At 57.7% G+C, this 24,578-nt stretch overlaps 3 protein-coding genes across 8 annotated transcripts; 2 read left to right on the forward strand and 1 right to left on the reverse strand.

Annotated features, from left to right (window-relative positions):
- Positions 1-2,965: 2,965 nt before the first annotated feature.
- On the reverse strand, positions 2,966-5,631 carry SLC52A2 (solute carrier family 52 member 2). Of its 6 annotated transcripts, none has more exons than XM_047725038.1 (6): positions 5,358-5,598; positions 5,173-5,232; positions 4,729-4,917; positions 3,742-4,609; positions 3,524-3,647; positions 2,966-3,418 (listed from the first exon to the last, which is right to left on the reverse strand). In XM_047725038.1, exons 3-6 carry the CDS (start codon positions 4,856-4,858, stop codon positions 3,206-3,208), a joined length of 1,335 nt encoding a protein of 444 aa, XP_047580994.1. In that variant the 5' UTR covers positions 4,859-4,917; positions 5,173-5,232; positions 5,358-5,598; the 3' UTR covers positions 2,966-3,205. The 6 variants fall into 6 exon arrangements, with proteins under 6 accessions (XP_047580994.1, XP_047580996.1, XP_047580995.1 ...); XM_047725040.1 differs by lacking the exon at positions 5,173-5,232 and having other exon boundaries at positions 3,742-4,103; positions 4,494-4,609; positions 5,260-5,598; XM_047725039.1 differs by lacking the exon at positions 5,173-5,232 and having other exon boundaries at positions 5,569-5,631.
- Positions 5,632-5,728: 97 nt separating this feature from the next.
- Positions 5,729-8,851, forward strand: FBXL6 (F-box and leucine rich repeat protein 6). The gene is made up of 9 exons (XM_047725025.1): positions 5,729-6,168; positions 6,456-6,614; positions 6,777-6,840; positions 7,132-7,263; positions 7,338-7,445; positions 7,533-7,646; positions 7,745-7,976; positions 8,063-8,309; positions 8,596-8,851. Exons 1-9 carry the CDS (start codon positions 5,774-5,776, stop codon positions 8,744-8,746), a joined length of 1,602 nt encoding a protein of 533 aa, XP_047580981.1. The 5' UTR covers positions 5,729-5,773; the 3' UTR covers positions 8,747-8,851.
- Positions 8,852-9,090: 239 nt separating this feature from the next.
- TMEM249 (transmembrane protein 249) lies at positions 9,091-12,236 on the forward strand. Its single transcript, XM_047728664.1, has 7 exons — positions 9,091-9,111; positions 9,345-9,446; positions 9,517-9,667; positions 9,879-9,973; positions 10,126-10,321; positions 10,499-10,584; positions 10,795-12,236. The coding sequence occupies exons 1-7, from the start codon at positions 9,091-9,093 to the stop codon at positions 10,978-10,980; spliced, it is 837 nt and encodes a 278-aa protein (XP_047584620.1). The 3' UTR covers positions 10,981-12,236.
- The last annotated feature ends 12,342 nt before the right edge of the window (positions 12,237-24,578 follow it).

Consider the following 24,578-nt stretch of genomic DNA (forward strand, 5'->3'; position numbering starts at 1 on the left):
ATAGCTTTTGGGATGACTGACACCGTAAGACAGATGTCGTGGTAGATCTTGAGCTGCTCCACAGGACCAGTGGTCCCTTAGTTCAGTCGCCGTGGGCGGGATGATGGACACCATAACTGGACCGTCTGGGTCACCCACCAACCGGAGGGTGGGGGCGGGGGCCCTGCGATTAGCACCCCATCAGAACCCTGGCAGCCTCCAAGCCCTCTGGAAGGTGCAACGGAGAGAAGGAGGCCAGTGCTTGCAGTGGGGAGGCCCTAAGTGGCCCTGTGGCCTCAGGCACTTAGCATCCCTGAGATGGGGTGGACATGGCCAGAGTGGCTGACTCCAAACCGCTAATGACCTGCACTCGGTCGCCAGCCAGGGTCCCAGAGACTCCCGCATTCCCATTTTCTGGTGCCACAGAGCCAGGAGGTCCCTTTGAATTCCATGGAGAGGAGGAAGCCCCTTAGAGTACCACTGTCCTGTGTCCTCAAGCCATGCATGGGGGCCCCGAGCAGATGCTAATGGCAGCACACAACCATCTCATCAGCAGAGCGTTATCAGACCTTCAACCAGATTGGAAGTCACACCTTAGGGACTCCAACAGGCTGAGAACCAGAGGACCTTTAGTCATTCCACCAAAGCCAGGCGAGCCTTGTCCAGACACGCACAGACTCAGCCGCAGGTGAGGTGGCCACACACCTGCGAAAGGAAGCAGCATGGGGCAGGCCACACCCTAGCTAGCCCGGCTCTGGTTCCGAGGAGCCTCGGGGTGGGACAGGGCCTCAGTGGGCCTGTCGGTCATGTCTTGCCCTTCCCCAGGGGGGCATTGTCTGTGGACAACCAGGTGCCAAAGGTCCTGCCTTAGTCACTGACTACCTTCTGGGGTCTCCTTCAAACTCCCCCCAGTCCTGGGTTTTCGAGACCCTCTGGGCGGGGCTGGGAGCCTGAGTCGTGGGCCACCTGCTGTCCAGTTGGCAGTGTGGGTGCCCTGGTGACCAGGCTCAGTGCTGGGCAGCCACAAGTAGGAAGGGTGTGTCGGGAAGGCTCTCAAGAACTTGGCCCTTCAGCATCTCCCTCCCCTTATTTCCTACAAAGCACTGACAGGAAGGCCCCTGAGGCTTCTAAAGGCAGTGGCTTCCTCAAATTGTCCACCTTCAGCCCTGGCCCCAGGTTCTGGGCCACCTGCCCCCCCTCTCTCTAGGAGATGGTGATGTCCCATGGGGCCTTACTCCTCTGTGGCCCTTGGGCCAGGCACAATTGCACATGTGGGCAGGGAAGAGGCTCCTTTGATCATTTCCTGACAAAAGGGCAGGAACTGGGAGGCAGCTTCATCAGCTCCAGCCCGTGTGGGCAGGGGAGGGTGCTACCGGGGGATGAGGGCAGAGTGTGTGCACGGGGAAGGGGGTGTGCCAAGGCCTGCGGCTACTCCACTCCAGCCCTTGTCCTCACCCTCCTCCCTCTGAACCTCTCCACTCACCGCCACCAAAGACAGCTTCTGCAGCTCACACCCACCCACCAGCCCTGACTCCCTAAAGCAAACAGCCATGTGAACCCCCCACTGCCCCTGCTCCTTCTCCAGGCCATCAGCACCTTGGGAGGCTGGGACTTGGCAGGCGGGCCAGGGCTGTGTCTGAGCCCCTGGGAGCCTGGACCATCCCAATTCCCAACGCAGCCCCAGAGCAGAGGCTCCGGCGCTCAGGGCCTGGGGTCCCTCCTACGCTCCCGCCCGGTAGGTCCTGCCAGTGTGGGAAGAAAGAGACCTTCAAAGGCCCGTGTGCAGGCCAAGTCAAGGACAGGCAGCTTCTCAAGTTTGAAAAGGGCATTGCGGAGACTGGAACAATTGCGGGAAGGGCTTGAGGCAGGAGGGGAAGGAGCCACTTTTCCAGCCCCTACGGCCACTTGCGTGAGATCCTTGCTGCTGCAGGCTCCCCACTGCAGACATGGGGCCCCTTCTCTGTAAGAACAGGGTTTCGGCGCCAGACCAGTCATACCAGATCTCAGCTCAGGTGTCCTGCCTCCCCTGCGGAGCCTGCCCCATGGGCCTCTGCTTCTGGCCTGCCCAGCAAGCCCAGAAGAGGGGGCAGAAGCCTGAGCCTCTGATCACCGCAGCTTCCATCCAGATCCTCCGAGTCCCTGCCTGCCCCCTTGCCCGGCTTCGGCACTCCTTCCAGTCCCCTCCAGCCCTCTGTACAGAAGCACCCCGTTCAGCACAGACTGCAGTCGGTGCTACTACTCTGGTCCCTGCAGACACTAGCCAAGCCAAGGCCCAGACTGCTCTCCCAGGGCTGGGCTGACTGTGGGCTGCTCAGGGACAGGACTTGTCAGAAGCCCAGGGAGAAATAAAGAGCATGAGCCATTCACACATTTGATCACAGAAGGAGCCAGAAACTAGACACCTGTGGCTCAGGGAAGGCAGCAGTGCTCCTGACCAGACAGATCCCTAAACTGGCTGGAACCTTATACCCTAGTCTCTTCTAAGCCTATTCACTGAGCTCCTTCTATGCCTGGGTCCTGCAAGAAGGCCCAGGCATAAGCCCCCTGGCAGGACCCTCCCACAAAGAAACAAACAGACACGACCATTGCCAGGTCACCAAAAAAGAGACAGCCTATCCTGTCTGACCCTCAGCCCAGCTGGCTCAGCCCACACAGCCCGGAGACGCTCACAGAGCAGGGGCCCCGATGGGACGAGGCCTCACCACTCAGCTGGAGACCCTGTGTGAGCTGCTGTTGGGCCGACACCGCACTACCTCTGGCGACCATGACCTGTCCTCTGGGGGGGTAGTTCCAAAAAGCTATTGGGGGGATGGGGAGCAAGAGTCCAGGGCTCAGAGGGCACAACCCCAGGACCTATGAGAGCAGCCAGCCCGGGGCGGGGGCGGGGGGAACCCCTGCTCAACAATCAGTTCAAGTCACCACTCCAGCTCAGCAGCGGTCTCTCTGCACAGAGAAAGGGGCTACAGAAGTTAACTACTCGGACCCATGGAGTAACAGTGATTTATTGTGCAAATCCCACACAGGTTCCAGATCCGGGGCCAAGCCCACAGCCCTAGCTGGGCCCTGGCTCTGGGACTGTTCTGTGGTCCCCACTCTGACCAGCGTCTGCTGTGGAGTGTACAGGTGTCCATGAGTGAGCCCACGTGTCAGGAGGGCCCCCTGGGGATGTGGGCACTAGGGTGCTGTGGCATCTCAGTCTGACATCACGTCCTCCATCTGCCCAGACTTAGGAGCTACACTGGTCCACACAGTCCTTCCCGCTTCGGAACACATGATAGATGCTGGTGGGAGGGAACATGGCAACAGCCCCGAGCAGGGAGCCCACCTGGATGGCCACGCCAGCTGCCAGCAATGCTGGCCGGCCGCCACTGTGCAACAGGGAGCTGGCAGCCACCTTCACGTAGGAGAACACACCCAAGCACAGCACCCATGACAGCACCTGGGAGGGCGGACACAGCGGCAGGCTGAGCACAAGGGGCTCCCTGCTCTGGGGGAACCCTCCACACTGCAGCCCTCTTTGCTTCGGTGTCCCCAGTGTACTTACCACAAGGACCACTCCTGCAGAGGTACCCACCAGGGGTGGGCAAGGGCTCAGGACTGCCAGTGCCATCAGGTAGGCCCCAAAGAGCATGCCCAGCACAGAGAGACCGCCCAGCCCTGCCAGAGACCTACAGGGGTGAGCAGAAACTCAGGGCTGGCTGTACCCGGACCCAGCCCCCATCCCTAAACTCTACCCCTAGGAGCTCGGGGACCCTTGTGTACCTGCAGAGCACGCCCATGGCCAGAAAGCAGGCGAGGGGGTTGGCAGCGCTGCCTAGCACCACGGCCAGGTGGTAGGCCAGACGGCCATAGGGCAAGCAGGAAAAGCTCTGCACCGCAGGCAACACACCATTGGTCAGCGCGTTGGTGATGGCCAGCAGGCCCAACAGGCAGGCTCCTTGGACCGAGAGCAGCCGCTGGGTCTCAGCATCTGGGCTGGGAGTGGCGCGTGCTGCTCGGCTCGGTGATTCCTGCAGTGGTGAGGCCTCTTCCTCCTCCTCCACCGCTGGGGCTCTCGCCCGCAGGCCAGACCCCGGACCCCCTGTGGGTGCAGAGGGCGGGGTTGGCAGTAACAGCAGGAGACCCTGGAAGGCGGCGGCCGAAGTGACCAGAAGAGCGGTCAGCACCCAGAAAAAGGTGCTGGCGGGAAAACGCTCTGGGAAGTCGAGGGGGAGCCGAAGGGTGCCATTGGTGGGAGATGGCAAACATTCAAGGTGGCCTACGCCCTGCACAAGGGCCAGCACGCAGGGCAGCAGGGCACTGAGGCCCTGACCCAGGAAGAAGGAGCGCAAGAAAGGAGGCGGTAGGCAGCTCAAGAAGGGCAGGAAAGTGACGTTAGAGGCACAGCTCGCCAGCGCCAGCACCAAGGCCAGCGCTAGGAAGGCCACGGAGTGCAGCTGCCCTGTGACTGGGGCCACATGGCGCCACAGGGGGGCCAGCAGGGCTGTGCCCGCTATGCTCAGTGCCTGGACCACCTGGATGGGAGCCCGCTCGCTCTTGCCCGGGGCCAGCCGCCTCCACAGGGTCACCACCAACAGACCCAGGTTCCCCACCGCCACAAGCACAGACAGGTATGACGGGAGACTCCAACCTGCCGGGAAGGGAGAAAGCCAAGTCAGGAGCTAAGGGACGAGGAGCAGCTGCAACGGCCTCACCTGGCACACCTGAAGCCCCGCTCCCCTGCACGCTCCCCTGCACACTCCCACTTACCCTCTGGAAGGTCCTTCACCACGACGGGCAGCTCCACCCAGATCCCGTTGATGGCAGCCCAGGAGCCCATGCCAAAGAGGGCTACCAGCAGGTGGGTCCACACCAGACGGCCCAGTGGGGGTGCTGCCATTCAGCGCAAGGCTGGGCCCTTCAGAACAGGCCAGGGACACGCCCGCTCCTCTTCCCCACCTAGACCCAAAGAAAAGGCTTCAGCTCTCCTGGGAACTGAAGACCTCTTCCATCTCGAAAGGAACAGACACGCATGCGGGATCACAGGTCAAAGACACAGAGCCGGAGTCAGAAGAGGGTCCGGCCGCCTGGACCAGGGAACCTGGAGCGTGCGCGGGGTGGGGCATGGGGATGGCAGGGGCCAAACATACCGGACGGCACGCCGGGCCCAAGGAACCACGACCCCAGAGGAAAACGAGGAAAACCGGCCTCCACCTTCGGGTCTGAGCTGGTGAGACCACCACCTCACCCCGAAACGGACACGGACTCCGGGACAGCGCACCGCTAAGGCGCCACGCACACCTGAGCTGCTTCTGCGCCCCAGTGGGAGCCCGACGCTTCTGCGAGACCCACGACAGCGGGAGCGAAGTCGGGCTCCGCGGGGAGCGGCGGGCCGGGACCGGCCCTCGCTGCGTCAGGTGGGCAGCGAGGAGCTGCCCGGGGCGCGGCGCTGCCCGCGCCTCCTGACCCTGCACCTGCGCGCTTCCCGCCCGACGGCCCGGCGTCTTGCCACACTCCGAAGGCGCCGCCCGCGGCCTAGGGGCGCGGCCTCAGCCCAGAGCCGGTGGGGCTGGGAGACGCCGGCGCGCCCGAGCGGGAAAGCCGGCTCACCCGAACGAGAGGAAGCCGCGGCCGGCCAGTCCCCGGCAGGACCCGCCGCCGGAAGTCCCGCCCCGGAAGGGGGCGCGGAGGGGGGGGCTGGCTTCCGGTCCCGCCTTTCCTCGGGCACGCCCCGCCTCCTCCCGCGGCCCCGCCTCCTTCCGGCGGCCTCGACTCTTCCGCGGTAGCGGGCGGCCCTGGCGTGGGGCTGGGGGCGATGGCTCCCGGGGCGGCGCGGCGGGCCCGGCGCAGGGTGCGGGGCGCCCCGCCGGCCGGGGCGCGGGCTCGCTCGGCCGAGGACTGGTGGTGGGACCGGCTGGTGCCCAGCGGCTCCGGGTACCACCTGCTGCAGTCGGACAGCATGCTGCTGCTGCTGCCGGGCCCTGGGCCGGCCCGCCCCCGCGCGCAAAGACGGGCGTCCCGCCGCACTCAGCGGCTGCTGCCCGCCGCGGCCCGCGCCCCGGCCGCCAAGGCCAGGCCTAGATTGGCGCCCGCTCCGGAGCCGTCGCGGGGGCCCGACCCGGGCTGGGGCGACCGCATCCCGCTGGAAATCCTGCTGCAGATTTTCGGGCTGCTGGTGGCGGCCGAGGGGCCCATGCCTTTCCTCGGCAGGTAGTGGGCCCGTCAAGCGCCGCAGCGGGGCTCGGGCTGACCTCCTGCCCGCCCCGCAGGTGGCTGAGGCGGGGGGGGGGGGGGGGGGTGCGGGCAGAGCGCGTAGCCGAGGGAGCACTCACACACGCGTGCGAGAGAGCACCGTCCCTCGGGGGTCCAGTGAGAATCCCCCGGGCCTGTCTTTGAGCTAAGGTGGCCGCAGCGTCGTGACAGGCCTCTCCTCTTAGAAAACCCCGCAGCAACGGCCATGAAAGGCCCGGCCCCTCAGCTGAGATTCCCCCCCCCAGGGCTGCACGCGTGTGCCGCCGCTGGCACGAGGCCGCCTCCCAGCCTGCGCTCTGGCACACCGTGACCCTGTCGCCCCCGCTGGCTGGTCGCCTGGCCAAGAGCGGAGCCAAGGCCGAGAAGAAGCTTCTTGCCTCTCTGGAGTGGCTTATGCCTAGTCGGTGAGACAGCCCTTCTTTTCTTTGTTCCCTGGCTTCGTTTTTGTGGCTCAGAGAAAGCCGCAGGCCCGTTTCTGTCCCCTACACCAAAGTGACGGGATGGGCTGATGCTGACAAAGGGGCAACGTGGGGATACTATGCAGCTCTGCCTCTGCTGTCGGCTAGGTTCTCCCAGCTCCAGAGGCTGACCCTCATCCACTGGAAGTCCCAGGTACACCCTGTGTTGAAGGTGAGAACTCTAGGCTGCCCTGCACACCAGCCCTGACACTTGGGGATTGCCCAGTACTTCCAGGCAGTGGGTCAGGCACCCGGATCCCAGTGGCCCCATGGGGATGCCTGCCCGGTTCTCCTTGTCTTTCTCTTTCAGCAGGGAGGTGTCAGAAGTGGGAGCACCCGTGCTGGCCTTCCAGGGCAGAAAGGAGGTCCTGGCTGAGACAGAGAGGGCGTGGCGTCAGCCACTGGTTTCTTTCCTTCGTGGACCACAGAGACCCAATCTCGGCTGGTGCTCTGTCTTCCACAGCTGGTTAGTGAGTGCTGTCCTCGGCTCACCTTCCTCAAGCTTTCTGACTGCCATGGTGTGACCCCCGACACGATGGTCATGCTGGCCAAAGCCTGCTCCCAGCTCCACAGCCTGGACATACAGCATTCCATGGTGAGCCCTGTGTCCCCAGGGGTCCTGAAGAAGCCTGGGCCGAAGTGACAGGTACCCATGTGCTGGGTTCCCAGGTGGAGTCCACCGCTGTGGTGAATTTCCTGGAGGAGGCAGGGCCCCGAATGCGCAAGTTGTGGCTGACCTACAGCTCCCAGACGACAGCCATCTTGGGTGCGCTGCTGGTAGGTTGGTGGCAGGCACGAGCAGAGCCCAGTGCTGAGCCAGGGACTGCCAGGCCGCTGAGCCTGCGCTCTGTGACCCCTCTGCAGGGCAGCCGTTGCCCCCGGCTCCAGCTCCTGGAGGTGAGCACTGGCATCAGTCGCAACAGTGCTCCGCTCCAGCTGCCAGTGGAGGCCCTGCAGAAGGGCTGCCCTCAGCTGCAGGTACTGACGCTCCGCCTCTCCCACCTGCTGGCACCTGATGCCCTGCCTCCCCCGCCTGCCACCCTCCCTCCCCATCTGCAGCCTGGGCCTCGCTCCAGGTGCTGCGGCTGCTGAACCTGACGTGGCTGCCCAAGCCTGTCGGGCGAGTGGCGGCTCCCGGCCCTGGCTTCCCCAGCCTCGAGGAGCTCTGCCTTGCTGGCTCCACCTGCAACTTTGTGAGCGATGAGGCCCTGGGCCGCCTGCTCCATGGCTCCCCGAGTCTGCGCCTGCTGGATCTTCGAGGCTGTGCCCGCATCACACCGGCTGGCCTGTGTGATCTGCCGTGCCAGGGTCAGCTTCCTCTGGGTGCTGGCCAGGTGGGACGGGTGTGGCTCCCCCTGCCCGCCCCACAGCTCGTGAACACCCTTTGTCTCCAGAGCTACAACAGCTTCACCTGGGCCTCTACGGCATGTCCGACCGGCTGACTCTGGCCAAAGAGGGCAGCCACCTGCTGACCCACAAGTGGCACCACAGTCTGCGGGAGCTGGACCTGAGTGGCCAGGGCTTCAACGAGAAGGACTTGGATCAGGCCTTGGCTGCCTTCTCAGCCACCCCTGGGGGCTCACCCCCCGCCTTATGCTCTGTCAACCTCAGGGGCACCCGGGTCACACCAAGCACGGTCAGGTCAGCATCCCCTTCCCCCGTCCCTTGGAGTCGGTATGGCTTGCCTCCCCAACAGGCCTGGCTTGCAAGCTTCGAGGGCCAAAAGGGGAGCACAGGGCCGGCCCCTGTTTCGGATGGCCCTTAGGGACACCATGGGTACTGGGCTTGGGCCTTAGGGCCTCTGGGTGGCAGAGCCAGCCGTGGCGCCTGGGCAGAGAGGGCTCCTTATGCTGGCCTATCCCTGCCAGGGCCCAGGTCTTCCGGGAACCAGTGGCTCTGGTTCCCATGGCCTGCTCTGCTCCTCCAGCTCTGTGATCAGCAGCTGCCCAGGCCTCCTCTACCTCAATCTGGAGTCCTGCCGCTGCCTCCCTCGGGGCCTGAAGCGGGCGTACCGAGGCCAGGAGGAAGTCCAGTGGTGCCTTGAGCAGCTGCTCACCAGCCTCCCCTCCTCCGGCTAGGCAGTCCCGGACCCCAGGCGCTCAGGTGGCCACCGGTGCCCTCCACCCTTTACGTGCTTGGGATGATTGAGCGTTTTGTTACAATAAAACATTTTAGGAACTCTGTGTGGTCCTTCGGGTGGGGATGAGAGGGCAGGTGTCATACCTGAGGGAAGCATCTAAGGCTGAAACTGGCGGAGTGCCTGTGGGGTAGGGTGGGGGTGGCCTCCCAGATTCCTGAGGCTGCCTGTGGTCATCCCTCGCTCACTCCTCCCTGGGCCTGAGTCCTGGACTGAGTGTGTGTCCTGCCCTCAGGGACACACACAGAGGTGAGCGGTCTGTGGTCTACCTGGGCAAAAGTGGTGATGGGGGAGGCCTGCTCAGTGGTGGGGTTCAGTGTGGGGAGCCTGCCTGCAGATTTCTCTCCAGCTCAGGCCTGGGATGTCTTACCACCCTCCCTTTGGGTGAGGATTGCAAACCAGGCCAAGGAGGGTGGCGCTGGGTGGTGTGGGGACTCGTAGGGAAGCACGTGCTCACTTCAGGGCCAGACCTGGGGACTCCCTGCAGAAGGGGTAGTCAACAACAGCCCCTTCTAGAACACGCTGCTCAGAACTTCTAGAACCCAGGCCGCGCCCAGCCTGGGCCACCGCCTCAGCTGGTGTCGCTCTTCTGCCCTTTGAAAGCCTTCCTGAAGGCAGCCCTGGAGCCTTCGTTGTACCAGGTCAGTCCGACCCCGAGCCCGGGGTGCTGGCAACCTACCAGCAGCCCAGCTGACTCTGTTCCTAACCCAGGTCCCCAGGGGCCGCGTCCGCGGCCTGCCCACGACCTCCGGGGGCAAGCGCTTCCAGCTCTGGGCCCTGGGACTCTTCTGCACGGAGCGCCACCTGGCCCAGCGCCTTAAGCACGACAGCTTCTTCCCGTTTACCCAGCAGCAGCCCAATGGTGCGCGCGGACCGTGAAGCAGAACAGGCGGGGGCGCGGACCCCTGCCTGAACCCCGGCGGGGTACAGTCCTGCTTGGGCAGGGCGGGGGCTGGCCCCGGGATCTGATTGGAGCGGGGGCGGGGGCGGGGCCGAGCCCGGGCGCCGGGAGACGGCGGCGCCTGCAGGGCCCAGCCAAGCTCACGCGCCGCCGCCGTGCCGCCCGCCCGCAGTCTTCGTGCTGGAGTACTACCTGGACACGCTGTGGAAGGGCGCTCTGCTCTTCGTCGTCTGCCTCGTCCTCGTCAGCTTCGGCCTCGTGAGCCAGGTGTGAGCTCCGCGCACCCCTCCCCTGCCGGCCTCCCGGGGCTGACCCCCCTCCGGGCACCCCCCGCCGGCCTCCCGGCCCTGGCCCCCTCCGGGCACCGCCCTCCAGACCCCCACGCCCTTTGGTGACTGAGGCCCCAGCGGCTCCCGCAGGTGCTGAAGCAGGAGACGTGGGGCTTCCCCGCGTGCGGCGTGGTCGTTGGCCTGTGGCTCCTGATCTCGTCCCTGCCGCGGCGCCGCCTGGTGCTGAACCACACGCGCGGCACGTACCACTTCTCCATCCAGGGCCGCACCGTGTGCCAAGGGCCCATGCACCTGGTCTACGTGCGCCTGGCGCTCAGCTCCGACGGTGAAGCGGGCGCGGCCGCGCGCGGGGGCGGGTGTGCAAGGAAGCAGCTTGGGGACGGGGCGCGGGGGGGGGGGCGGCTAGCCGACCTTCTGCCCTGCGCCCCCAGCCCCTCTGCGCTCGCTCCCCATAGCCCCCGCGGGCCCCGGAGCCCCGGCTGAGCTGCTCGCCCCTCTCCAGCCTACGGAAGGTGCTTCTTTCACTTGGTTCTGTGCGGCCACCAGCTCGAGCCGCTGGTGCTAGTGCAGCTGTCAGAGCGTTACCAGGTGGGTCCGCTCCAGCCCGCCCCGGGGCCCCAGACACACTCCACTCCCCTGCTCCGCGCTGCAGGAGGCCTGCCACTGCTTAGGGGCTTAGGATGGGGCCGTTTCTCAGGCGGAGCCGAACACCCCGCTGTGGGCACCTTAGCGAGGGCAGCTGGTGGAGGGGGCACCCGAGCTGACTGGTACCCTCCTGACCGCCACCTGTTCCCACAGCAGATGGAATACCTGGGCCGTCACATTGCCCGGAAGCTCAACATTAACTACTTTGACTGCTTGGCCACGTCGTACCGGCACGTGGTCCGCCACTGGCCGCTGGGGGCCACGTTCAGCCCCGGCATCCTGCAGCGCAAGCCCGGCACTTACAAGAGACGGAGCTTTCAGTCCTACCTGGACGTGTGACGCCACAGACAACCCCGAGACCACACTCCGGGCCAGTCTCTCCCCTTCACCCCACCGCTAGTCTCCTCCTCAGTAAAGCCATCTCTTGCTTCCAGACAAGTGTTTCCTCCGTGGGGGGTGCAGGGTGGGGGGCACCCGCTCCAGGGTCTCCCCCTGGTGCACACCTCTCAGGACCTCAGGGAGCTTGCCAGGGAGCAAATCTTGGAGTTGGGTTGGAAGACTGGGGGTGGGGGTGGGGGTGGGAACAGGGTGAGTCCGGGATGGTAGCCCCTCAGGCATCTGGATTCCTCAGGGGCAGGACAGCTGCCTGTCGCGCGGTCAGCAGCCCTTCCCTGTCCTTCTGGCCTTGGAAGTGCGGACCAATGAGCCGCATCTAGCAGTCAGAATTGGGTCAGTCTGAGTCCCTTCCTAGTCCAGTCGGCAGTGGGAGGGGGCACAGCCACAGGTCCAGCCTTGTGCCTGGGGGTACGTCTTAGACTAGACCGTCCCCGGAGTCGCTGCTGCAGAGCCCTAGGCCAGGGTTCAAGGCCTGCTGGAACTCCAGCCCCATGTTGCCTTGTCCAGTGGGCATTCCCACCACCTGGAATCCGCTACTGGAGCAGAGGGCAGTGGGCCACTGGGGACTCAGGAGGAGGGGCAACTGGCACTGTCCACGTAGCTGTTCTGGCCAACATCTTTCCTCAGGGCCATGCTGGTGACCCAGGTCATTGGGCTTTGTGTCCATGATGTCCCTAGGACCAGAACCAGCTGCATAATTGGCAGAGCCCCAAGTAAAATGAGAACGCAGAGCCTCTTGGTAAAAAGTTATTAAGTGTCCAGAAGGGGGTGCTTGTGTGGCTCAGTGGGTTTGGCTCCCCTTGTGATCCTGGGACTGGGACTGAGCCAAGCATCAGCCTCCCTGCTCAGCGGGGCGCCTGCTCCCTCCCCCAGCCCCCCTGCCCCTCACCCTGGTCCTGCACTCACACATGTGCTCGCTCACTCTCTCTTGCGTGCGCTCTGTCTCTTACATAAATAAATAAATAAAATCTGTTTTAAAAACAAGAATTTCCAGAAGGAGACGCTAAAGCATTAAGCACAGTGTGGGGCATCCCTGGGCTCAGTCGGTAGAGCCTGTGACTCTTGATCTCGGGATTGTGAGTTCAAGCCCCACACTGGGGGTAGAGTTTACTTAATAAACAAAGAACAAAACCCAGTATGGTCTCTTCTGAGCTTGGGGTCCCGTGTGACTGCCCAGGTCACGTGCTAGGAATCTGGTCCTGCCTGGAACCAGGGCTCAGAATCCCTCTCTGGTCAACTGCTTCTCCCAAGGCTGGCCAAAGCTGGTGGGCGCACACACATCCCTGCTGTCTTGGGCAGGGTCTGGGAGGCGCTGGAATTGCTTTAGCCAGTCCCATGAAGCAATTACTATTCACGGCCCAAGTGCAGGGTCTTCTCACCAGTCAGAAGATACGGCCCAAAGCGCGCCTGGGTGGCCTAATTGGTTGGGTGTCTGCCTCCGGCTCAGGTCATGATCCTGGGGTCCTGAGCTCAAGCCCCACATGGGGCTCCCAGGTCAGTATGGAGCCTTCCCCTCTTCCCTCGTTTGTGCGCTCTATCTCTCTCTCAAATAAATAAAATCTTTAAAAAAAAAAAAAAAAAGGCAGGGCCCAAGTTATTCCCAGACTGAGAGTGCCCTGCTTTTACAGGAGAGAGGCTGGAGAGGGGGGAAGAGCCCAGCAGAGATGGGCTTGGGACAGGTTGAGGGACAATGTCATGGGGGAAGTTGAGGAGGGGAGATGCAGGCCGTGGGGCTAGGCTAGCTGGGGGAGTGGCTTTTGGCTAAGCTAGACCCGGGTGCTGTCTGCTTTGAATGGGTTAGGAAGGTGTGCCTTTCCCTCAGGCTCCGGGCCACTCAGATGGGTCCGTGCTTCAGTGGGGGACACTGAAGAGCTAACGATACTGCCCAAGTGGTCGGGGAGGGAGGATGGTGTCCCCCGAGCTAGGGGGACCAGGGAAGACCTTTCCAAGGATCCAGCATTTGAGCTGATAAGGAGCTAGGGGTCGTGGGGAGCTCTGGAGAAGAGCGTCTGGGCATGGGGACAGCAGTGTAAAGGGTGCGATGCAGGAACGAATTTCTTGGCTGGGCAGAAGAGGAGAGGATTGGGAACAATTTGTGACTGCAAGCAGGATCTCTTTACCCATCCTCCACTTGTTCCTTAAAAAGAATCCCTCCCCCCACGTTTAACTAGGCATATGGTCCCGCAGAAGAAAGACTGCATTGCCTGCATTACAGACAGATATGTGTGGTCTTGAGACTAATTCCTGGCCAGCGTGATATAAGAATCAGTACGTAAAATTTCCAAACATGTCCTTAAAGGGAGGGGTTTGCCTATCTTTGCCAGTTCCTTTTTTTCCCCTATGGCCTAGAACGTGCCCACAATGACTGGAGCGCAAGCAGCCATCTTGGGCCGTGAGGTAGAACGCAGGGGTCCAGGACAGCAGCAAGACTGAGTAGAGGAGCTTGAAGACTGCAGCTCCCCGTCGACTCCAGACAGCTCATGCTCATCTCTTTGCAAAAGAGAAAACTTCTATGGTGCAAGGTATTGTTATTTGAGGTTTTCTAACACTTGTAGCCAAGCCCCTGATTCGAATGAAAAAAAAAAAAAAAGAAAAGATTATTAGCTTCAGGAGGTGGTGGGGTGGGAAGCTTCAAGGAAGAAAAAAGGCAAGGTGTGGAACCGTCTTCCTGGAGAAGGGAAGATGAACTGGATAAAAAAAAGTGTTTTAAGATTTTCTGGTTGTGGGGCCACTGGGTGGCTCAGTGGGTTAAGCCTCTGCCCTCCGCTCAGGTCATGATCTTAGGGTCCTGGGATCGAGTCCCACATTGGGCTCTCCGCTCAGCAGGAAGCCTGCTTCCTCCTCCCTCTCTGCCTGCCTCTCTGCCTACTTGTGATCTCTCTCTCTCTCTGTTAAATACATAAATAAAATCTTTTAAAAAATAAAATAAAATCTTAAAAAAAAGATTTTTCTGGTTGTGTGCAGAGCCTAGTTTTAGGTGTGTGTTGTAAATTTAAAAAATTTTTTAAAGAATTTTTATTTATTTGACAGAGAGAGAGAGCATGCACAAGCAGAGGGAGGGTCAGAGGGAGAGGGAGAAGCAGGCTCCCCGCTGAGCTGGGAGCCCAACTCAGGGCTCAGTCCCAGGACTCAGGGATCATGACCTGAGCCGAAGGCAGACACTTCACCAACTGAGCCCCCCAGAGGCCCTGTGTTCATAAATTTAAAGAATGAGTGAGTGTGTTTTTATGTTTTTCTCTAGCAATGTTTTGCTGCTTGGATGTAGGTATGGAGTAGGGAGGTGGTTTGGTCTAACAAGGGTTGGGAATTAGTAAGGACAATATAGTACGAGTGTGGAGTTTGGGGAAATGATTACAGTTTTGGACTATGGGACTTGAGCGGGGAGGAGAGAGTGTGGAAACAGGAGTTGAGGACAAAGAGCAAAAAGCTTCATTCTCTGCTGGTATATCAGCAGCCCCCCAAAATCTGAGGCTCATGGCAGCAGACCCTCACGGTTTCGTGCGCAGGCTGGGCTCAGCGGAGCCGTCCCTGGCCACACCTGAAGCTGGTGTTGCTCGTGTGGCCGCATCGGCTGGAGGCTTGGCCTGGGCCCTGATGAGGCCCAAGCGGGTCCTCATCTTCCAGGGCCTCTCTTCAAGTGGTGTCTCGTCTTTCAGGAGACTGTTTTGCTACTGGTTTCCAAGAAAACTAGCCCCAGTGGGCTCCAATCCCATAAGCCTCTGTGTGCGTCATCCGTGCTCATGCCCCATGGCCAAGCAAGTCACACGTCCAAGCCCAGAGTCAGTGTGGAAAGGGTCTAGCAAGGACAAAAGAACCAGGAGTTTTATAGGGTCATGAATGTGGGAAGTCCACCACAGTCCATCCCCGGGCCTCTCCCAGGACTGCCAGTATCTCCTCACAGTCCCCGGCTCAGACCTCAGGTCCAGGGTTTTGTATCTAAGTTAGGTCCAGGTACAAACGATGTTGCTCGGGTAGCCGTCCTTGGACGTAGACAGCTGTGTGGGTCCTCAGTGCAGAGACCCATGAGCTAAAGAAAAAAAATGTTCTCTTTCTCTACACACACAATGTACATTAATGAGACAGGGACACAATGTCTTCCATCGACACTTCTATTAAAATGGGGGAAGCCTTGAACGTGGGCTGGATTTGGTGACTTGCATCCAAAGACTAGAGTATGGGAAAGGAAAAATAGTAACTTTACAGTAGAAAACCCTGGCAGACACCACTGCAAGCAAGTGTCAAGATCAACATCACCGGCTCAAAGTCCTGTGGACAGTCTGTCCGTCTGCTGTGGTGAACTGAGATCACATCATGGGGCGCCCAGGTGGTTCACAAGTTGAGTGGCTGACTAAAGCTCAGGTCATGATCTCCAGGTCCTGGGATCGAGTCCCACAACAGGGCTCCCTGCTCCTTGGGGAGTCTGCTTCTCCCTCTCCCTCTGCCTCTCCCCCTACTTGTGCTCGCTCTCTCAAAGGAATAAATAAAATCTCAAAAAAAAAAAAAAAAAAAGGCCACATCACTTCTGAGGTCTCCTCCCCAAACCCAAAACTCCAGGCTAATCACAAAAGACTATCAGACAAATCCCAGCTGAAGGGCATTCCACAAAAGTGACCAGGACTCCTCAAAACTGTCAAGGTCATGAGAAAGAAGGAAAGACAGAAATTGCAGAAATTGTCAGACCATGGGAAGTAAGGAGACTAAATGCACTGTGGTCCCTTGAACTGGTTCCTGAAACAAAGAAAATGTCGGTTAAAAAAAAGTGACTCTGGATGAAGCCTGGAGTGGAGCTAGGAGTGACACACCAGACCCGGCTTCCTGGCTGTGCCGTATGTACACTAGAGACCTACATGCTGCCCTTGGGGGGAGGTGAGGGAAGACTGACAGGAAGACTTCGAGTTACAGCTGCACTCTTCTGCTAATCTTACTTCACTCTAAACTCAAACGTTTATTTGAAAAAAGGGATGGGGCTGCCTGGGTGGCTCGGTCAGTTAAGCGTCTGCCTCTGGCTCAGATCATGATCTCGGGGTCCTGGGATCGAGCCCCAAGTCAGGCTGACTTTGACCCAGGGGTCAGCCTCCCTGCCCAGCAGGGGAGTCTGCTTGTCCCTCTGCCTCTGATCCCCATTTGTGCGTGTTCTCTCTTTCTAGTGCTCTCTCGCTCTCAAATACATAAATAAAATCTCTAAAACAATAAAAAAATAAAAATTTAAAAAAGGAAGGGTTGGAAAGTGTGTAGCATTCACGGTCAGTGGAAACTCGGAAACGCAGTGGGTGTGCAGCTGCTAGTCAGCCTGCTGTCCTGCGGGGACGCTTCCCGGATGAGGGCCCAATGGTGCCGCCTGGTGCTAGTCCTCCAGGGGTGGCTCTCGGAGGCTCTGGACTCTGCTCTCTAGGTTCTTGGCTCTGTCCAGGGTCATCCTTCCTTGGGAAAGGCCCCACGTTCTTGACCAGAATGCTTTCTGCCGACAGAACTTTTGAAGCCTACAGGTGCTTTTTCATCTTGAACAATCTCTGTCTCTTGTAATCCAAGATAGTAGGGTTCCTTTAAAAACTATGGGGGCCCCTAGGGAGCGCAGATGTTTAAACCTCTGCCTTTAGCTCAGATCATGATCTCGGGGTCTGGATGGAACCCCCTGTCAGGCTCCCTGCTTTTTGGGGGGTCTGCTGCTCCCTCTCCCTCTGCCTCTCTCCCTGCTTGCACTCTCTCTCTCTAATGAATAAATGAAATCTTAAAAAAAGAACTCTGTAGTTTTAGGGTGGGGGGAATGGGATAACTGGGCGATGGACATTAGCAGTACTGGGTGTTGTGTAAGACTGATGAATCAATCACTCAGCTCTACCTCCAGGACTAATAATGCACTGTATGTTAATTAACTGAATTTATTTATTTTTTTAAAGATTTTATTTATTTATTTGACAGAGAGAGATCACAAGCAGGCAGAGAGGCAGGCAGAGAGAGAGGAGGAAGCAGGTTCCCCGCTGAGCAGAGAGCCCAATGTGGGGCTCGATCCTAGGACTCTGAGATCATGACCTGAGCCGAAGGCAGCGGCTTAACCCACTGAGCCACCCAGGCGCCCCTGAATTTATTTTTTTAAACAAATTATTTTTTTAAAGATTTTGTTTATTTGTCAAACAGAGCGAGAGAGAGACAGAGACAGAGAGAACACAGCAGAGGGAGAAGCAGGCTTCCCACTGAGCTAGGAGCCCCAAGTGGGACTCGATCTCAGAACCCCAGGATCATAACATGAGCCAAAGACAGACGTTTAACTGACTGAGCCACCCAGGCGTCCCTAACTAATTGAATTTAAATTTCAAAAAACTTAAAAAAAAAATAAATTTCAAAAAACTATGTAGGTTTTTTATGTATCAAATTATAGCCCAGTACATTGAACAAAATTTACACCAAGAGATCTCTTCCAGGCAGACCTCATTCTACTTGCAAGACAGAATGCTGTTGACCTCGTCCTTCAGATTTCTAGAAGCCCTAGATGAGAGGATCTATAAGACGCTGCTTTACAGGGGCACCCGGCCGGCTCAGTCAGTTCAGCGTCTGCCTTCAGCTCAGGTCATGACCCCAGGGTCCTGGGATCGAGTCCCTCACTGGGCTCCCTACTCAGGGGTGATCTGCTTCTCCCTCTGTCCCTCACCCTGCTTGTGCTCTCTCTCTCTCTCTCTCTCTCTCTCAAATAAATAAGATCTTTGGGGGGGGGAAGTTACTGCTTTACATCTCTTAGGAGTCTGAATGAGAAGTCTTTTTTTTTTTTTAAAGATTTTATTTATTTATTTGTCATAGAGAGAGAAGCGAGAGTGAGCACAGGCAGACAGAGTGGCAGGCAGAGGTAGAGGGAGAAGCAGGCTCCCTGCCAAGCAAGGAGCCCGATGTGGGACTCGATCCCGGAACGCCGGGACCACGACCTGAGCCGAAGGCAGCTGCTTAACCAGCTGAGCCACCCAGGCGTCCCTGAATGAGAAGTCTTATGGCACCACTTTTTTTTGGCCCCACTTTAAAAAAAAATATTTATTTATTTATTTATTTTTGAGAAGAGGGGAGAGGGAAGGAGCAGAGGGAGAGTGACAGGCAGACCGCCCACTGAGTTCGGAGCCCAAGGCAGGGCTCGATCTCAAGACCCAGAGACCATGACTAGAGCCGAAATGAAGAGTTGGACGTCCCACCAGCTGAGTCACCCAGGTACTTTCAACTTAATCTTCACACTGAGAACACATTTCACGGTGGAGCCTGGATTTGATCTTTGCTCAGGGCCTGTTTCTTTCTGTTTTTAATTTTTTAAAAGTTATTTTTATTAACATATAATGTATTATTTGTCGCAGGGGTACAGGTCTGTGAATCGTCGGGCTTAGAGACTTCACAGCACTCACCATAGCACATGCCCTCCCCAGTGCCCACCACCCAGCCCCCATCCCTCCCCCCCCACCCCTCAGAAACCCTCAGTTCGTTTTGCAAGATTAAGAGTCTCTTATGGTGTGTCTCCCGCCCGACCCCATCTTGTTTCATTTTCTCCTCCTTCCCTGCCCCCCATGACCCCCCTCCCTGCCTCTCAGCTTCCTCATCTCAGGGAGACCATATGATCATTGTCTTTCTCTGATTGACCCTGATACTGTGCTGAGCGAAATAAGTCATTTTCTTACACTGAGTAGCTTTTGCAAGGTGGGGAGACTGAGAATGAAAACCTGTTTTACTTCCAGCCCAGCAATCCTAGATGGGAAACGTCTTCCCTAAATTCTTCTCGAAAACGAAACTCGTCTCTCTTCGGCTTGTGATGTCATTCGTTGCGGAAAGCAGCGGACCTTGCTGGCCTCCTAGGGCTGCCGGTGGGTTAGGGCCACAGCAGTTCGCTTTCTCGCCGCGCTGGGGACTGCAAGTCTGAAATCAAGGTGTCGGGACGGTCCACTACCTCTGGAGTCTCTGAGGGAGTCTGCTCCGGACCCCCACCCCAGCTGCCGGGGGTACGGCGGTCTCTCGCGCCCCTCGGCCGGCCTGCCTCTGTCTACCCTGTGTCTCCGTGTCTTGCCGGGACGCTCTTGCGTCTTGCGCGCTTCTTCTCCTCGCAGAAGCACCCACTGAATGGGCGCCACTCCAGCAACGGCCTCCTCTTACCTAAGTACATGGGCTGTGACCTTATTCCCAAACAGCATCACATTCTGAAACACTGGGGGTTAGGACTCTGACAGATTTTTTTGCAGGTGACACAATTCAACACATGACAGGCGCTTCCACCACTTTGCTGGAAGTCTCCTTGCCCAGAACCCAGTTCACTGTTTTCTTACCTTCCAGGTGACAGCAGGCAACCACCTGCTGACCTTTCTGCAAACACGGGTCCCTTTTCTCCAGCCTCTGCCAACAATGTCCTCCATGTCTGCTGGTCACCTGGTCCCAAAGCCAATGCTGCCTGGTTTTGGTGTTTGGTGCAGGAAAACACCCTCTTGGGTGAGGGCAGCTACACTTGTCCATTTGCTGCCAGAAGCCAGCACACCCCTCACCCCCATCGTCACAGACCTCCTCCTGGCGGTCAGGTCGCTCCTCTTCTGGCCTCTTGGTCCTGGGCACAAGGAGCCAGAGCGTCCTGGGAGCAGCCCTGGCCATCAGCGCAGCGGGACCGTCCCTGGCAGAAGCCGTCATCCTCTGGGACGGACCCCAGACCTCAGGGACGGAGAGCCCAGAACCTCAGGGGCTCACTGTGGGGTGATGGGGAGCCATGCTTATTCTCACCCCCTTGGTTTCTGGACGCATGTGGTCCACCTGCAGGGACAGGTGTGTCACGGCTTAGTCGTACACCCCTCCCGGACACTGATTTTGAAGAGCACTGTAACAACCCACTACAGATCCTTGGGGATTCAGCATGTGCCCCTCTCTCTGTGCCCATAGCATGTGCAGGGATAGGTTAGGCTATGACTTCCCTTCGAGGCCCTCGTGGTGGGAAGTGGAGACAGACCCTAAGGGTGTACACAAGGTCAGGAAAGGGAATGGTCCCTGTGTCTCCCCAGGGAGAGCAAGTTCCTACCGGAAGGCAACACTTCTGCTGGTCCAGATTAGGGGGTCTGGAAATTAGAGACCTTCGGGGACACCCACCCAGCTGTCCTCAGCCCACGTGTCAGGGTCTCATTCATTCTCAACCAGGACCGTAGTAGTTACCATGGGTCTCCCCTGCTTTGAAAGGGCCCTCCCGATCTGTGGCAATGCGCTTTACTGAGAAATCTGCTTTGCCTAATGGGAGCGCAGCCTCCCCAGCCTTTAGTGTTTTTGTGGAATATCTTCTCCCATCCTCTTCTTTTAACCTATTTTTATATGTAAGATGGGCTTGTTGTAGACAGTATTTGACTGAGTCCTGCTTTTTTGTGCCCAACGGCCTCCACCTTGTAGCTGGGATGCTCAGATCGGTCACATCTAATGTGATCGGGGACATGCTGGCCGTGGGTCTACCATCTTGCTCTGTGCTTTCTGTGGGTCTCAACTGTTTCTGTTTTCCTCTTCCTCTTTTTCTGCCTTCTTTTGGATTTGTTGAGAATTTTGTATGACTTATTTTCTTTGTTAGCTTATTAGCTATAATTTGTGCTATTTTAATTTCTTTACTCTTTACAGAGACATCTTTGACGTATCACAGCCCACATTCCGGTGACAGCAGCAGCAGGTGACCTTACCTCTGCAGCGAGTACTTCCTTCCATCTCCCACCTGGACGCTGCTCGCCAGTTCCGCATTTGTTTTTGTCTTTTATAAATCTCACATACATTGTTAATTCTATTTAATCAGCAGATTATCGGGCGCCTGGGTGGCTCAGTGGGTTGAGCCGCTGCCTTCGGCTCAGGTCATGATCTCAGGGTCCTGGGATCGAGTCCCACATCGGGCTCTCTGCTCAGCAAGAAGCCTGCTTCCCTTTCTCTCTCTCTCTGCCTGCCTCTCCGTCTACTTGTGATCTCTCTCTGTCAAATAAATAAATAAAATCTTTAAAAAAAAAAAAAAAAAAAAAAATCAGCAGATTATCTTCTAAATAACAAGAATCAAACTTTTCACGTTTACCTCTCAGTTACAATTTCCACATATTTCATTTCTTTGTGGAGATCTAGATTCTCACCTGGTGTCATTTTCTTCTGCCTGGAGGACTTTCTTTAGGATTTCTTATACTGTGACTCAGCTGGTGATGAACACTTACAGCTTCTGTATGTCTGAAAAGTCTACCTAACCTGTGTGTTTGAAAGGTGTTCTCCCCGGGCATCCCAGTCTGGTTGGCAGTGTTTTCCTCCCAGCAGTTAGAGGCGTTGCTCTGCTCTCTCCCAGCTCGCTGTGTTTCCCCGAGAGATCAGTGTCGGCCACATCATTGCTCCTTGTACACGTGTCTGTTGACTCCTCAACCCTGCTGGCTGCTTCTACTGTTTCCCGTGATCATTTGGCTACGGCAGGCCTGGGTGTGGTTTCCTTCCCGTAGCTTGTGCCTGAGGCTTCCTGACCTTTTTGGATTGGTAAATTTATAATCTTCATCAAATCTGGAAGATTCTAGGCCATCATTTCTACATTGCTCTCCCCAATCCGTCCTCCCTCTCAGGGCCCCTACCACGTCTTGGGCCATGTGAAGCCATGACGCAGGTCACTTCATGCCCAGGTCTTTCTCTGATTAGTCTCCTCTCTTTTTTTTTTTTTTTTTAATTATTTATTTATTTATTTGACAGAGAGAGATCACAAGCAGGCAGAGAGGCAGGCAGAGAGAGAGGAAGGGAAGCAAAGCAGGCTCCCCGCTGAGCAGAGAGCCCGATGCGGGACTCGATCCCAGGACCCCGAGATCATGACCTGAGCCGAAGGCAGCGGCCCAACCCACTGAGCCACCCAGGCGCCCCTGATTAGTCTCCTCTTCTGCATGTTCTAGAGCAAATGTTGAGAGTGTGCAACCCCAGGGGAAGGCCAGGGAGGCGAGGGTGGAAAGGTTCACACTGCATTAGGAATTACAAAGTTGGGTGCCTGGGGGGCTCAGTGGGTTAAGCATCTGCCTTTGGCTCAGGTCATGATCCCAGAGTCCAGGGATCGAGTCCCACATTTGGCTCCTTGCTCAGTGGGGAGTCTGCTTCTCCCTCTGCCTGCTTGTGCTCTCTCTCTCCCTCTCTGACAAATGAATAAAAAAAATCTTACCAAAAAAAAGGACATTACAAAGTTGCTAGACCGCCCCACACCAAATTTCCAGGGAATTCAGGCAGGATGACAGCTCACTGCCCACTGCCCCAGCATCCCCCCCCCCCCCCCCCCCCGTGGTGTCCCTGACTTCCTCTGGTCACTTTCTCTTTCCCCCCACTTCCTCCCCTCCCCCAGGGGCCACACTCCTGCGCCCCCTCCCCCTTGTGTTTCCTTTAAAATTTCCCCCAAAGAACTGTCCTGGAGGGGAATGGAAGTGTCCTGTGTCCTTCTTTCTTTTCTTTAAAGATTTTATTTGTCGAGAGAGAGAGCGGGTGAGAGAGAGCACAAGCAGAAGAGCAGCAGGCAGAGGGAGAAGCGGGCTCCCACTGAGCAGGGAGCCTGAGGAAGGACTCAGTTCCTGGATCCTGGGAGCATGACCCGAGCTGCAGGCAGGCGCCTCACCCACTGTCCATCCTGTGTCTTAATACAGGAGCAACTGAGTTTGTTAAAACTGAATGGAACACACATTTTGCTGTATGGAAATTCTATCTCAGGCTTGAAATGAGGCTGGAGGGTCTGAACAGGGTCAGGCGGGTGAATCCTTTGGAACGAAGTAGGACCTGGGTCACTCAGGGCTGCTAGCCTCTCCAGTGGCCGTAAGACTCAGGAGGCTAAGGGGACATCTTTCCTGAACCAAGAAGGGGACAGTGCCTAATCCCACATCCTGGTGCCCCCAGCTTCAGCTGGGTGAGCTCAGGGCAGGAGGCAGGGGCTGCCTCATACAATGCCCAGAACCCTGTGCGCTCTCCTATCTTTCTTTGCTTACTTACTAAAAGTGGCATTTTGTGATACAACATCTGGGATTTGGGGGAGGGATGGGAATGGAAAGGAAACCAGATTGCCTGTGAGCCGGTCTCGGGTGATGGTGCTGATGGGCACACATGGGCCCATCTTATCTGACTTTCTGCACTTTTGCACACATCTGATATTTTCTTTTTTAAAAGATTTTATTTATTTATTTGACAGACAGAGATCACAAGCAGGCAGAGAGGCAGGCAGCGGGCGGGGGGAGCAGGCTCCCCGCCGAGCAGAGAGCCCGATGCGGGGCTCGATCCCAGGACCCTGAAACCATGACCTGAGCTGAAGGCAGAGGCTTAACCCACTGAGCCACCTAGGGGTCCCACATCTGATATTTTCTATGATAAAAATATAATAGAAAAACAAAACAAAACAAAAACAAAACCCACCCTGAAATTTGCGTCTTGTTTAATTTGCATGTCTTTCCCAGTAAGGTCTCTTGTTTATTGTGTGGTAAATTGCCTGTGTGTGTGTGGGGGGGGTGTCTCAGCATTTTCATTCTGTAGAGTTCATTTATAGTAGCTATTCTATAATCAGAATATTAACCCATTGTTATACAAATGTTTTCTACTACTTCGATATTTGCTTTTTGTCTTGTCTTTTTCTTTTTTTTTTTTTTTAAGGATTTAAAAAAAAATTGTATTTGAGAGAGAGGCAGAGAGGTCAGTGGGAGAAGAAGACTCCCCGCCAAGCAGAGAGCCCGATGTGGGACTGGATCTTGGGATTCCAGGATCATGCCAGAAGCCAAAGTCAGCTGCTTAACCAACTGAGCCACCCAGGACCCTACCTTGTCTTTTTCGAGTAGACATTTGTAGTTGCCTCGTTCTCCTCTGTAGGGCGGAAGCTCCTGTCCCAGTAGGGACCTGTTTTGCCTCACACCCTTGTCCTCACAAGCCTGGAGCTGCTCACCAGCAGCCCCTCCCACCGAGAACCTCAGCCCCATTGTTGGGCCTTCGCTTTCCCTTGGGAAACCCTGCTCCCCTCTGCCCTGCTCCCTTCCCGCCAGCCTTCTCTGAGGGCTGATTTTTCTCTCCCCACCTCAGCCCCCTGGCCTGGAAGGGCGGCACCCACTGGCCCTGTTCCTCACTGTGGCCTGTGGCCCCTTCCCCACTCCTCCCTCCAGGAGTCCCGGCCGACGCGAGCCATCAGCTGTGCCAACCGTCGTGCCAACCGCCCACACCAGCCCTTGCTGTGGGTACCGTGTGAATTCCTGGTGGTCTCAACTTCTCCTGACCGCCCTTCAACTCCTGCCCCTCAGTCCTGACCTCCTCTTCCTGCCAGTGACCTCGTCCTCTGCCCGTTATGCCCCAAGACCCTGTCACCATCAGTAACTGTCTCCCCTCACCCCCGCTCTGCCATTTCAACTCGACACCCTCTTCTCAGCCCATCGCCTAGCCCCCAGCTCAGCCCTGCAGACGCTGACTGCGGCACCCCGGGCCCCCACCCTGCCATGTCCTCGCCCCATTTAGATCCCACGATCACTGTCACCTCTCTCTTGCACACCCCCTGGGCTCTGGTGCACCTTTTAGAAGCTCACCTGGGAAAAGCCCAAACCCGGATGCACCCA

This window comes from Lutra lutra, chromosome 4 (assembly GCF_902655055.1).
Source record: "Lutra lutra chromosome 4, mLutLut1.2, whole genome shotgun sequence".
Taxonomy (NCBI): domain Eukaryota; kingdom Metazoa; phylum Chordata; class Mammalia; order Carnivora; family Mustelidae; genus Lutra; species Lutra lutra.

Excerpts from the sequence above, each read along its gene's own strand:
- TMEM249 (XM_047728664.1), top strand. The coding sequence starts at position 9,091 with ATGGGGGAGGCCTGCTCAGTG. Across the intron at positions 9,112-9,344 it reads TGGGGGAGGCCTGCTCAGTG|AACCCAGGCCGCGCCCAGCC; the intron begins GTGGGGTTCAGT and ends CAGAACTTCTAG. Across the intron at positions 9,974-10,125 it reads GCTTCGGCCTCGTGAGCCAG|GTGCTGAAGCAGGAGACGTG; the intron begins GTGTGAGCTCCG and ends CGGCTCCCGCAG.
- FBXL6 (XM_047725025.1), top strand. The coding sequence starts at position 5,774 with ATGGCTCCCGGGGCGGCGCGGCGGGCCCGGCGCAGGGTGCGGGGCGCC. Across the intron at positions 7,264-7,337 it reads TGGACATACAGCATTCCATG|GTGGAGTCCACCGCTGTGGT; the intron begins GTGAGCCCTGTG and ends CTGGGTTCCCAG. Across the intron at positions 7,647-7,744 it reads AGGGCTGCCCTCAGCTGCAG|GTGCTGCGGCTGCTGAACCT; the intron begins GTACTGACGCTC and ends GCCTCGCTCCAG.
- SLC52A2 (XM_047725039.1), bottom strand. The coding sequence starts at position 4,858 with ATGGCAGCACCCCCACTGGGCCGTCTGGTGTGGACCCACCTGCTGGTA. Across the intron at positions 4,610-4,728 it reads GGTGAAGGACCTTCCAGAGG|GTTGGAGTCTCCCGTCATAC; the intron begins GTAAGTGGGAGT and ends CCTTCCCGGCAG. Across the intron at positions 3,419-3,523 it reads CTGCAGGAGTGGTCCTTGTG|GTGCTGTCATGGGTGCTGTG; the intron begins GTAAGTACACTG and ends CCGCCCTCCCAG.